The 12,282-nt window shown below is 45.8% G+C and overlaps 1 protein-coding gene across 2 annotated transcripts in view; it reads right to left on the bottom strand.

Annotated features, from left to right (window-relative positions):
* HHIPL2 (HHIP like 2) overlaps window positions 1-12,282 on the bottom strand; it is a 28,359-nt gene that overhangs the window by 3,811 nt on the left and 12,266 nt on the right. Inside the window, exons 4-7 of one of the 2 annotated variants that reach the window (XM_053308572.1) lie at window positions 10,336-10,667; window positions 9,366-9,492; window positions 8,536-8,681; window positions 6,972-7,053 (exon numbers count right to left, since the gene is read on the bottom strand). In XM_053308572.1, the coding sequence (XP_053164547.1) occupies window positions 6,972-7,053; window positions 8,536-8,681; window positions 9,366-9,492; window positions 10,336-10,667 (687 nt within the window). The remainder of the gene's footprint in view (window positions 1-6,971; window positions 7,054-8,535; window positions 8,682-9,365; window positions 9,493-10,335; window positions 10,668-12,282) is intronic. The other variant, XM_053308581.1, reaches the window with a different exon arrangement.

Below are 12,282 nucleotides of genomic sequence, written 5' to 3'. Positions count from 1 at the left end.
AGCAAGAGCAGCGTATGAGTTTTTCTTTCTTGCACATGCTCAATGTAAAGCAAGTGCAAGAAATCACATTAAATTTCTTCCCATTCACTTTGAAAAGTGAATATCACATTCACTATGAAAAGAGTAACTCTATCACCGTAGACAGAACTTTATTACAGTCTATTGCTCAGCAAAATACAATATACAAAATACAGAGGAAACTAAAAACCCTTATAAGTAAGGATAAAAACATGGCTCAAGGTAAAACACAAGCAAAAAAAAAAAAACCCTCAAGGCAATCAGGCTTAAAAACATAAACTAGTCAGGATAGCATAGACTCGTTTTTTAAAAAATGTAGATAAGGATAAACACATGGCTCAAGGTAAAACATTATCCAAGTAACTCTCAAAACATCCTTACAACCCCGTCACTGGCAGACAGAAATGATCTGAAAAAGCTTCTTATTGGATTCACGTCCTTGGCCATAAGCTCTGCTACTGCCTTAAGAGGTTGTCCTGACCTATGTCTCCTGTTTTGGAAAAGTGCATGGGAAAGTGGCTAGAAAAATGCCACCCTTGTGCGTCTTTGCACCGTCACTAAGGTCAGGAGGACCCAGAGAAGAGGCATGAGTCACACAGAATATCCTGGGGACTCTGCTGCAAAGTACTGTAGAATCCTGATGGAAGAGTTGTGGTATGCAAGGACAAGGCAGTGGAGTGGAATCGGGAATAATAATCATTTAATGAAATAGATATTCTGTACAGAGAAGCAAGTGTAGACTGCTTTGTCAGTGCTCTTGCTGCTGGCTGTTGTTTTAGTCCCGCCTCTACTCCAGGACTACAATACAAGTAACTAAAGCCCTATTCAAAAACTGGCCTGGATCAAGGAATGAATTAACCAAAAACAACACAGGGACATCTCTCTTAAAGCTTGCATCTGGCTTTCCCAGCATTATAGTGACCCACATCTGAAAGCAGGTTTAGTGCCCTGGCAAAGAGACTGAGCTGTGAATTGGAGTTTCCCCAGCTTGAATCTCTCCCCTGCCATGAACTTACTAGATGGCCTTGGTCAAGCCACTCCTCCCAAGCCTCCACTGAAATAGGGGGACAACCATCCATCCTCTTTTGTACTGGGTAACTGTAAGGATAACGCTGGCTGACATCCAGAGTAACGCTGGGCTAGTGCAATGACCAAGGTTGCGGCCCTGCAAGAAAGTCATGTTGCTGAACAGATGCTCAGAGTGGGTCAGTCTCTTGCACTCTTGATCCACGTGCATAAGCATTGCACTTGCACAACAAAGATAGTGGATAGCTCTGCATCATTCTCTACAACATAAGTGGACTAAGGAAGAGGCTTCACAGCAGGAGGTGCACCACACCTTGTGCAAGTGCATCACTCGTCTGGAAGTCGCAAACTCCCGACTTCTTAGTCAAACTAGCAAGCACAACTTCCTTGCTCTAGGCCAGTGGTTCTCAACGTGTGGGTCCCCAGATGTTGCTGAACTACAACTCCTATAATTCCCAACCAAAGGCCAATGGGGCTAGGGATGCTGGGAGTTGTAATTCAGCAACATCTGGGGACCCACACGTTGAGAACCACTGCTCTAGGCCAATCTATTGTGGCTGGGGATGCTGGGAGTTGTAGTTCAGCAACATCTGGAGGAACCCTGGTTGGGAACCATGGCTCTAGGGCAACATGAGTTGTGCGGCATTAGGCTGGATGTCAGCCATTGAGATGATACACATGAAGTGTGTGTCAGCCATTGAGATGATACACATGCATGCGCAAAAAGCTCTGTACAAATACTTACTATGTTCTGCTAGCAATTTTATGTCCACATGTCTACCTGAACTTTCAATATATGTAGGGTTTATTATACAGACAATTGGGCTATTTCCTCACCATCTGTGAGTGTCTTTTGTCCTGGCCAGTTCTCTTCCATGCACCACAGCACTTATTTCTTTTTATACATGTTTACCTAGCGGTATCCCATTGGCTCAGATGAGTGGCAGCATATTTGGAAAGCCCAAGAACTGCTTAATGCATGAATGTTTTGGATATCTTTTGATGAAAGAAGCCAGAGAAGCCATGAATATCATTATTTATGTGTTGTTATTAATGTGCCTTGCCATTACTTGGAAATTCTGCCTTCTAATTTCTGTCAACAGCTTTCATGTTTGTCCTAGTCTCCTTCCTGAGTTTCAGATGAATTCTACGGTCCATCTCGGCTTTAAAATAAATACAAACTAAAAATAGTTACAAGGATGCATTTTCATCTGTTTTCCATGCTGTGGATCCCCCAAGGTGCCCTGCAAGCCAACGTTCCTTGGGCACAAGTAGTGGTAGCATGCCCAGAACAGACATAATATAAAAGGGGAGCTCACAGTGCATCAGTCACCTTAAGTGGTACAGCAGGGAAATGCTTGACTAACAAGCAGAAGGTTGCCGGTTCGAATCCCCGCTGGTACTACATCAGGCAGCAGCAATATCGGAAGATGCTGAAAAGCATCATCTCATACTGTGCAGGAGGAGGCAATGGTAAACCCCTCCTGGATTCTACCAAAGACGACCCCAGGAGTCAGAATCGACTTGACGGTGCTCTTTACCTTTACATGGTGCATCCCTCAATCATGGGGTGAATCCATGAAATGAGAGGTTCATGCCACATACCCTCCAGCATTTCACAGATAGAAACAGGGACACCCTAGAGATCTCTGTTCTCAGATCACTCTCTGAGGCCTCTCATTGTATTCAGAAAGCCTTGCATTCTCTGCTGTATTCATCTACTCTACAACAAATATTTTAGCCTTCCCTTCACTGATTTACAAGCCAAGAGGGTGTGTTTTCTGGTATAGCGCTGATTCATACGTGTGACTTTTCCAGCCATGCAATTAAGAGGAGGATATGTTGAGAGCATCCATCCTGAGTTCCTTTCTGCACGTTCCTTGCTGAGGTCCTCTCTGCACATCAGGATATCCACACAATGTCAGCACAATCATTTTCAGCATGTCCCCCCAGGAAGCTGCCTAAGTTCCTGTGGGCAGCACTACTGGTCCATCTAGCTCAGCATTGTCTAGCAGTTTCTCCAAGACTGCAGGCAGGAGTTTCTCCCAACTAGTAGTGTGCACAGAACCACACATCCGCGATCCAGCATTTGGGAGGGGGGCTCTTTAAGGGTGGGGGAGGGTGTACTTACCCCTCCCACTGCTTCCCCCCCTCCAGTGCTCCTGGTTTTTAATGCATTTGGGGCGGCAGGGTACCTCCCTGCTGCCCCTTCCCCCGTTCCTCAGCAAAAAACTTCAAAAGGCTGGCTGTGAGTGTGCATGCTGCGCGCGTCACTTCCGTGTGTCGCATGCGCGCACGTCTAACATACATACGCACATGACGCATGGATGTGACATGCGCACACCATCAGCTGTTTGAAACCTTTTGCTGAGGAACAGGGGAAGGGGCGGCAGGGAGGTACCCTGCTGCCCCAAATGCATTAAAAACCAGGAGCGCTGGAGGGGGGGAAGCAGCGGGAGGGGTAAGTGCACCTTCCCCCACCCTTAAAGGTTCACACACACACACACCCGGCATCGAACCGGCCCCAGGTCCAGACCAGTCGGGAGGCCCTTAGAATGGGCTCCGGACCAGTCTGTGCACATCCCTGCTTCCAACCCTACTTGGTGATGCCAGGGATTGAACCTCGGCTCTTCTAAATGCAAAGCAGATGCTCTTCCACAGAGCTATGGCTCCATCCCCTCTAGGGAGTATCTTGCAGAAGACCGTGCTCACATGTAGTCACCCATCCCAATGCAAACCAAAGTGAACCTTGCTTAGCATGATGGGGACAATCATGTTTGCTACCATAAGACTGGCTCTCCACCCACTTTTAATCACATGGACTGGAAAATTATCATCCTAACTGGCCCATACTTGCACTGGAAAGATATACATCACAAAGCCAGCACCAGATTTCATGGGGCCCTTGGCCAATTGCCTTGCATGGTCCTTCTCCTCCCCGGCCCCTCTGAAGTTTCATGATGGGGTTCCCCTTGGCAGGTGGTATGGGAAAGAGGAAGCGAGCCCAGAGGATGCTCTTGGCCAAGGAAGTCACTCCATCGCCACTTCACAGAAGTGGTCTCAGGGATTGGTAGTAAGTCCTTGCCAGTTGCCCAGTGATGCCAGCCAGTGGTGTCACAGCGAAACCACAGTGCACCTCCACGGTGCAGTGCATGGAATGGCTGACTGTGTAGCACAGGGGTTCCCAGCCTTTGGTTCCCAGATGTTTTTGGACTACAACTCTCATCCTTCCCAGCCACAATGGCTGAAGACCACGCGGGGAGTTGCAGTCCAATAACATTTGGGGACCCAAGGTTGGGAACTCCTGGTGTACCACATGGCATTCAACTGCACGCATTTGCATGGATGTGTGCCCTAGAGCCAAGAGATATTTCCCACCACCACCTTCCTCTTAGACACAGAGATTTGACAGTGAGGGACCCAGACTAGGGTGCTGAGCCTTGAAAAATGGCCATTGGAACAACTGATATTTCAGCAACGTGTCTCTAAAACAATGAAAAAGGGGCAGCAATTTACCGGGGACAGGGACCAGAAAACAGAGACAGATCCTAGTAAAGAGACACCGTGGAAGCATATGGTATCAGCAGATGGGTCTTTGCCTCAGCTACCAAATTGGCCCTTCTCTCACAGAAGGGCTTTCCTTAGACAGCTGCTTCCTTTTTTGCTGAACACATGAAGCTGTCTTAAACCGAGTCAGACCATTGGTCCTTCTAGCCCAGTACTGTCTGCTCTAACAAGCTGAAGCCCTTCATTTATCTCAGAGAGGAGGGGATCTTTCCCATCTTGCTATCCAAGACCAAACTAAGTCCATCATTAAAAAAAAATTTTAAATGTTTTATCTGTTATGATGAATTTTATTTTTTAATGAATTTTAAATGTTTATATTTTGTATTATCTTTTTAATTCTGTACACCACCTCGAGATTTTATATTAGGCGGTATATAAATTCAATAAATAAAGTAAGTAAGTAAAGTAAAGTAAGTAAGTGCTGACAGGCTAAACTTTTCTTTCAAAAACAGCCCCCATGGTGGCGGCGGGGGTGGGGACATGTCTGATCCAGTTCAGGACCACAGTAGGAGGAGGGAGCTTTAACCCTTTGCTCCTGCCATGGTCCTAGTCCAGATTACACACACACACACACACACACACACACACACACACACAGAGGCTGTTATTTGACACGGGGTGGGGGGGAGGTTTCAACTGTTCATGCCCATGAAGTTTTTCACACCCGGCTTTTAGCTTGCATCTCCTCCGGAATGGAGGGGTGTGTTCACATATCGGCCAAATTACCCCAAAGTTCCTGCAAGCTGTCAGGGAGCACTTCACACACAATTCGGTTTTTTCATTGTGCATTAGAGTGCTGCCCATTTTATATCCGGGGTTTAAAAAAATCCACTTTTTGCATCAGTTTTTGGGGGCAACTTCGAACTCACAGTAAAGCCTCACAGTAAACCTGCTGTCTGGGAAAGCTCCATGGGATTTTTTGCAGGTTATAGGTCCAATTTAATAGTGGTGTGCATGGAACCGCACCTCTGCAGTCCGGCACTGGGGAGGGTGGATCTTTAAGGGCAGGGGAGGGTGTACTTACACCTCCCGCCACTTTTCCCCCTCCAGCGCCCCCCCTTTGGGTAAGCATTTGGGGCAGCAGGGTACCTTCCTGCCGCCCCTACCCCTGTTCCTCATCAAATGGCTTCAAAAGCTTCACACCCGACGTGCGCACACATGCAACGCAGGACGTGACACACATGTGTGACGTGCACACGCACAGTGAAGCTTTTGAAGCCATTTGACAAGGTACCCTGCCCCCCCAAATGCTTACCAAATGGGGGGCGCTGGAGGAGGAAAAGCAGTGGGAGGGGTGAGTACACTCTCCCCCACCCTTAAAGATCCACCCTCCCCAGTGCCGGACTGCCAGACTGGCCCCAGGTCTGGACCGGTCCGGAGGCCCTTAGAATGGGCTCCAGACCGGTCCATGCATGTCCCTACAATTTAAGATGTACTCATTCCATCTGCTCAATGAATTAAGTGATCATTTTACTGATTATACCCTCAGTTCTTAAGAAGTTAAAGCAGCATTATATCATATCAGTGCCCATGCACATCTCAAAGTTCTTCCTCCTATCATGCTGACCTTTCATTATAAAATATTAAATGCTTCTTTTTGCAGGGATGGCCAGCCAACCTGGATGGAGTGAGCAGAACAGAATCCTTGATGTATTCGTTATACTGAAGTATTGCTTACAGCTGCTCAAGAAGGATGGTTTTGAAGATCCTGCAAAAGCAAGCTTTCTACTGCTCCGGTGTCCCTTGGCTGACAGTCAGGCAAAGGCAGTTTTGGTTATGAGTTTGAAAGAGTCTATTTAATTAGGACGTTCAAACAAGATTGTGTAGTGGCTTGGCCTTGCAAATAACTGGTGTGCTCTTAATAGACTTGTTCTGATTTAACTAAATGTGTTTAGTCTCCTTGTCTCTCAATTTTCATCAGCTTGCAGGCAGGGGCCAAATAATGTACCATGTCATTTCATGGTTGCTTTCCTCAACTTTTTTTTTTTTAATTTTTTTAATGCAAAGCAGCTGCGGATACATAAGGTTGAGTAGAGAGAGGTTACTCAACCCCTTTCTTGGCCAGTTCTTCCAACTTTTAAAAATTGCCCCATAGTGCTTTCACTTCTATGGGGGGAAAGATACAAGGCCTCTGTATTATTATTTTTTTTCCACATGGGGAGAAAAGGAACTTGAGGGGATATTTTGAGCATTTTAACTTTTTTGTGGGTTGGTCTGCAAGCATGGAATACAATTAACCAAATAATATGTACCAAAGTGTAAGAAACTGTCTCTTCCCAGCAACATGTACCGTTGCTCTGCAAGTTCCCTAGGGAACAGAAATCAGATGAAGGAAATTCAAAGATTTGAAAGGCACCAACCTTGCAGGATCTACAAATTTGTAGACAGAGCCATGAGGCGCGTAGGCACTGGGGTATGATGTAGCCAAAAAATAGAGCTCACCTGAGAAAACAGAAAGAAGAGAGCAAAGCCCGTGGCATGTCACATACCAGATAAAAGTGCACACAATGAACCGACATTTGTATTGCAATTGTTCTTGCTTACCTAATCCTGAGCTGGCCCATTTGTGACTGACCACGCTGAATGCAGCTCAGCAGCCAAGCATTGTGGCCTGCCAAGTCAGGGTGGCCCAGGCCATTGCAGTGCAGAGCCTAAGGCAAGGTACCACGTGATGGGGGGGCAGATCCCTTTCAAGACTGGCCTTTGCAAAAATTGAAAGTGGCAGGGAAGGCAAGGAGGAGGGAAGGTTGCCAGCAGCCTACTCTTAAGAACGTAAGAACATAAGAACAGCCCTGCTGGATCAGGCCCAAGGCCCATCTAGTCCAGCATCCTGTTTTGCACAGTGGCCCACCAGATGCCTCTGGGGAGCCCACAGGCAGGAGTTGAGGGTGTGCCCTCTCGCTTGCCATTACTCCCCTGCAACTGGTTCTCAGAGCCATCCTGCCTTTTGAGACTGGAGGTGGCCCACAGCCCTCCGACTAGTAGCCATTGATGGACTTCTCCTCCATGAAGTTATCCAAACCCCTCTTAATAAGAACATGAGAACAGCCCTGCTCTTCTCTCCTTGTGCTTCTTGCAATGATGCCACTGATGCCAGATAGGGATCAGGGCAAACAGAGCTGTGGTGGAGAGTTCTGGATTGGAACTGTTGCAGGATTACATAGGAAGCTGCCTTATACTGAGTCAGACCATTGGTCCATCTAGCTCAGCATTATCTGCACTGACTGGCAGCAGCTCTCCAAGGTTTCAGGCAGAAGTCTCTCTCAGCCTTACCTGGAGATGCCAGGGAGTAAACCCGGGACCTTCTGCGTGTATAGCAGACGTTCTTCCAGAGCTACAGTCCCTCCCCAGAAGAGCAAAGGATTAAAAGCTCCATACCACATCCTTATGGGAAGGCAGCAAAAACAGGCGGTTGGGCCATCATAGATGGCTGTTAAGTTGTTTGGCTGGGCTGGGCACAAGTTGAACAGACCTGATCTAGCCCTTTACTAAGTTTTCCTCTTTTGGGGTGTGTGTTTTTAAGCCACTTTCCCCAGCACTGTAAAGCTACAGTCACAACTGTAGGGCTCTCTCTCTCTCCCTCTCTCTATTGCACACTCACACACAATTTCATGTCTACAATAATCATATTTTTCTTGCTGGATCGGGGCTAGCACTGTCCAAGCACTTAGCTGCTCAGTTGCCCTGGAGGGCTGGAAAGGACACATTATTGTCTGTGCAAGCACAGTTAGGAACTGAGCAAATCCACACACTGTCCATCCTTGCCAGTTCCTCTGTTGTGAAATGTGGTCAGAACTCTGGGCTGTGTAGTCTGCATTTATTTACCCAAAGCTACAAAGTGCAAACACTCCCACTATTTGATTTGCCCCCACCCTGAAAACCCTGTTTCCTAAAAAAAAAAACAGAGACAGCAACAAACATTACCTGCTTCGTCCTCAGCAAAAGAGATGATGAACTTGCTATAAGAGCTGAGTAGCCCTGGGAAAGCACAGGCTTTAGTGCTACCAATGCAAATGTCTTGCTTCTTCCACTTATTTGCTCTCTCATCTTCCTGCAAAGCCATCAGTCGACTGGATGGAAAACAAAACCCTTATGTTTTAGGGTCTCATAGTTCTGTTATGGCTTTTAAAACTCTTGCTGGTACATCATTAGAGGGGGAAGGGGCGTAGCTAGGGGAGAGGGGGCCCATGTCCATCCCTCTCTCGGGCAGCCCCCCAGAGTGAGGGAGACAATGAAGAAAATAGGGAGGGATGGACCTGGAGGGCCCTCAGGAGCTGGGGGCCCATGTTCTTTGAACCCTTTTGTTCAATTATAGCTATGCCCCTGGAAGACTAACGAGATCTGTGACCCTTAATGGAGATGGTCTTTCTTTTGCAGAAATTGGCTTGAACTTAAAGATGTAAACATTGTGGAAATTTTGATGCCATGGAGAAAAATACGCTGTGGTTTTTAGTCCATGGCTTCAAAATTGTGGCTGGGGATAACAGGAGTTGTAGTTCATCTACAACTGGGGACTCAGAATTGGGAATACCTGCTCTAGGCAGCCATGTATGCTGTCTTCTGCAAAGGACAGCCCTGAGCTGAACCAAAAACTCAGTACTACCTCTATAAAACATGAGGAAAATTCAGTATTTTAGCCAATATAGTTTCCACAATGGGCCACACTGAATCACCAACACTTGGGATATTTATTCAACTTGGACCAAAATGATCACAATACTTGAGGGATGTACGGAAACTAGTTTCTTCCTTACCCATTCATAAAGTCACCAAAAATGTAGAGGCCATTCAGATTTGGGGATTCACACCCTCTGTACACATACCCTCCAGTGACTGATTTCCCCACAGAATGGCCATAGGCAAATATTGGAAGTATGTCATCTGTTATAATAAAAAAAGATGCAATCAAACCGCTGTAATTGGGCAGTCCACTCTACCCACTCCCCCAAAGTACAGTAAAGAAATTTGGGAGAGATTTCCCACACCTCCGCACACTCTGGCCTTGCTCTAGTGCAAGGGGAAGGAACTATGGGGCAAAAATACATATTAGTGTGTACATTGACATATTCATGTTACACACTAATCCTTGTAACAGTGCCTTATTTAAAAAAATAAATAAAACTATTTGTCAAGAGAGCCAAATTCAGTGACGTGGTGAGGAGGGTACTTAACTCTTTCTCTGACTCCAAATCCCTGCTCAATGCCTCAACCACCCTCTTTCAATTGCACATTAATGTATGGTTAGCCCTTAAAGGTCTTATGAAGTTATGTGTACTCTCTCTATCCCTGAACACATATTCAGGATTTCTTAAATTAGTCAAGCAGTGATATGAATAGTTGCTGCTGTTGTTTTCTTTTAAGGATGTTTACTGATTGCTATTTTTTATTGTGGATTTTTACTGTGCTGCGTAAGCTGCCTTGAACCTTTGGAACAGTTAAGTAAAACCCTCCAAAAACAATAGCTAACCAAATATTCTTACAAATAAGACCTTTCCATCCATCTTCTCCTGCTAACTAAGCAAAGAGGCAGCACAGCATCCCTCCAGCAGTTTTTGCTGGTGTCTACCTTGCATTTCATTTTAGATTGTGAGTGCTTTTGGGACAACGAGCCATCTTATTTATTATTTATTTTTCTATGAAGACCACTTTGAGAAGTGTTGAAAAGTGTTATATGCTATTATTTGTAATAGTAGCAGCAGTAAAAGTAACAGGCAGCTCTCTCACCTAAGGAAGAATTGTGACAAAGTTTGATGTCATAGCACTCAAATCCTTCCTTGGCTCTCCAACCATAGTTTCCACCTTTAACAATTATGTCCACTTCTTCAAATTTGTTCTGGCCAACATCACCACAAAATATTCTTCCCTTCCCTTTGCGAGTGACCGGGTCACCTCTGTCCACAGAACAACGCCACATGTTCCTCACCCCATAGGCATAGACTTCTGGGAGAGCTTTGGGGTCAGAGGTAAATGGGTTATCCAGGGGAATACGATACGGCTTCGTGTCGGAACTTTGTCCATCCACATCTATCCGCAAAACCTTTCCTAATAAACTACTCCTAAAAGGAAAACATATTTATTAATGGGAGACTGACAAAGAAGCAGAAAACATGACCTCTTTTTTGTATTATTTAATATTTTCTTTTATTATGGACTGAAAGCTTTTGAGGGGGAGGATGTCATGGAGTGGTGATCTGGAATGGAGAAGCAGTTTGTGGGGCAAGAGATACACTCCTCCACCCTCCATTGCCACTGCACTCTAAACTCACCTCTTTTGAAGCTTCTTTTTTTCATTTAATAAATTTAAAGATGGTGCTTGGACTCATTGATTAGAATGTGCTAATATTAGTCAGTTTGTGACTCCTGAGGATGTGGACAAGCTGCTTGGAGCGGTGAGGCCTACCACTTGTTCTCGTGACCTAACATGGCTTGTTCTATCTAGCAGGAAGGCTGTTGTAGACAGCCTGGTGGAAATCATAAATGCTTCTCTGAGGGAGGGCAGGATGCCTCCTTGTCTTAAGGAGGCAATTATTAGACCTCTTCTAAAGAAGTCTGCATTAGATCCCTCAGAGTTGAGCAATTATAGGCCTGTTTCCAACTTCCCATGGCAGGGCAAGGTAATCTCCTTGCTTTTTAACATCTACATGAAACCACTGGGAGAGATCATCAGGGGATTTGGAAGTGGGTGTTACCAGTACGCTGATGACACCCAGATCTACTTCTCCATGTCAACTTCTTCAGGAGCTGGCATATCCTCCCTAAATGCCTGCCTGGAAGCAGTAATGGGCTGGATGAGGGAGAATAAACTGAAGCTGAATCCAGATAAGATGAAAGTACTTATTGTGCGGGGTCAGAACTCTAGAGACGATGATGATCTGCCTGTTCTAGATGGGGTCACACTTCCCCAAAAGGAACAGGTTCGCAGTCTGGGTATACTTCTGGATCCACATCTCTCCCTGGTTTCTCAGGTTGAGGCGGTGGTCAGTGGTGCTATCAGCTCCAGCTGATACGCCAGCTGAGCCAGTTTCTCGAGATCAATGACCTCAAAACAGTGGTACATCTGTTGGTAACCTCCAGACTTGACTTCTGTAATGCGCTCTATGTGGGGCTGCCTTTGTACGTAGTCCGGAAACTTCAGTTGGTTCAGAATGCAGCAGCCAGGTTGGTCTCTGGGTCATCTCGGAGAGACTACGTTACTCCTTTACTGATGGAGCTACACTGGCTGCCAATAGGTTTCCGGACAAAATACAAAGTGCTAGTTATAACTTATAAAACCCTAAATGGCTTAGGCCCTGGGTATTTAAGAGAGCGTCTTCTTCACTATGAGCCCCACCACACATTGAGGTCATCTGAGGAGGTCCGTCTCCAGTTTACCGCCAACGTTTGGTGGCTACACTGAGACGGGCCTTCTCAGTCGCTGTCCCGTGATTGTGGACTGGGCTTCCTGCTGAGATACGATCCTCCCCATCTCTGGCAATTTTCAAAAAACACCCGAAAACCCACCTTTTCACCCAAGCTTTCTCAGCTTCCTAAATTTTTTAGGTTTTAATCAATGGTTTATTTTTAAATTTTTAAATTGTTTTAAGTTTTTTATGCTATTGTTAACCGCCCAGAGATGAAAGTTTGAGGCGGTGTACAAATTTGATAGATATACAGATAGATAGATAGATAGAC

Source organism: Hemicordylus capensis, chromosome 1 (genome assembly GCF_027244095.1).
Source record: "Hemicordylus capensis ecotype Gifberg chromosome 1, rHemCap1.1.pri, whole genome shotgun sequence".
Classification (NCBI taxonomy): Eukaryota; Metazoa; Chordata; class Lepidosauria; order Squamata; family Cordylidae; genus Hemicordylus; species Hemicordylus capensis.
Note: the sequence above shows the minus strand (reverse complement) of the source record. Positions and strands in the feature narration are given on the sequence as shown.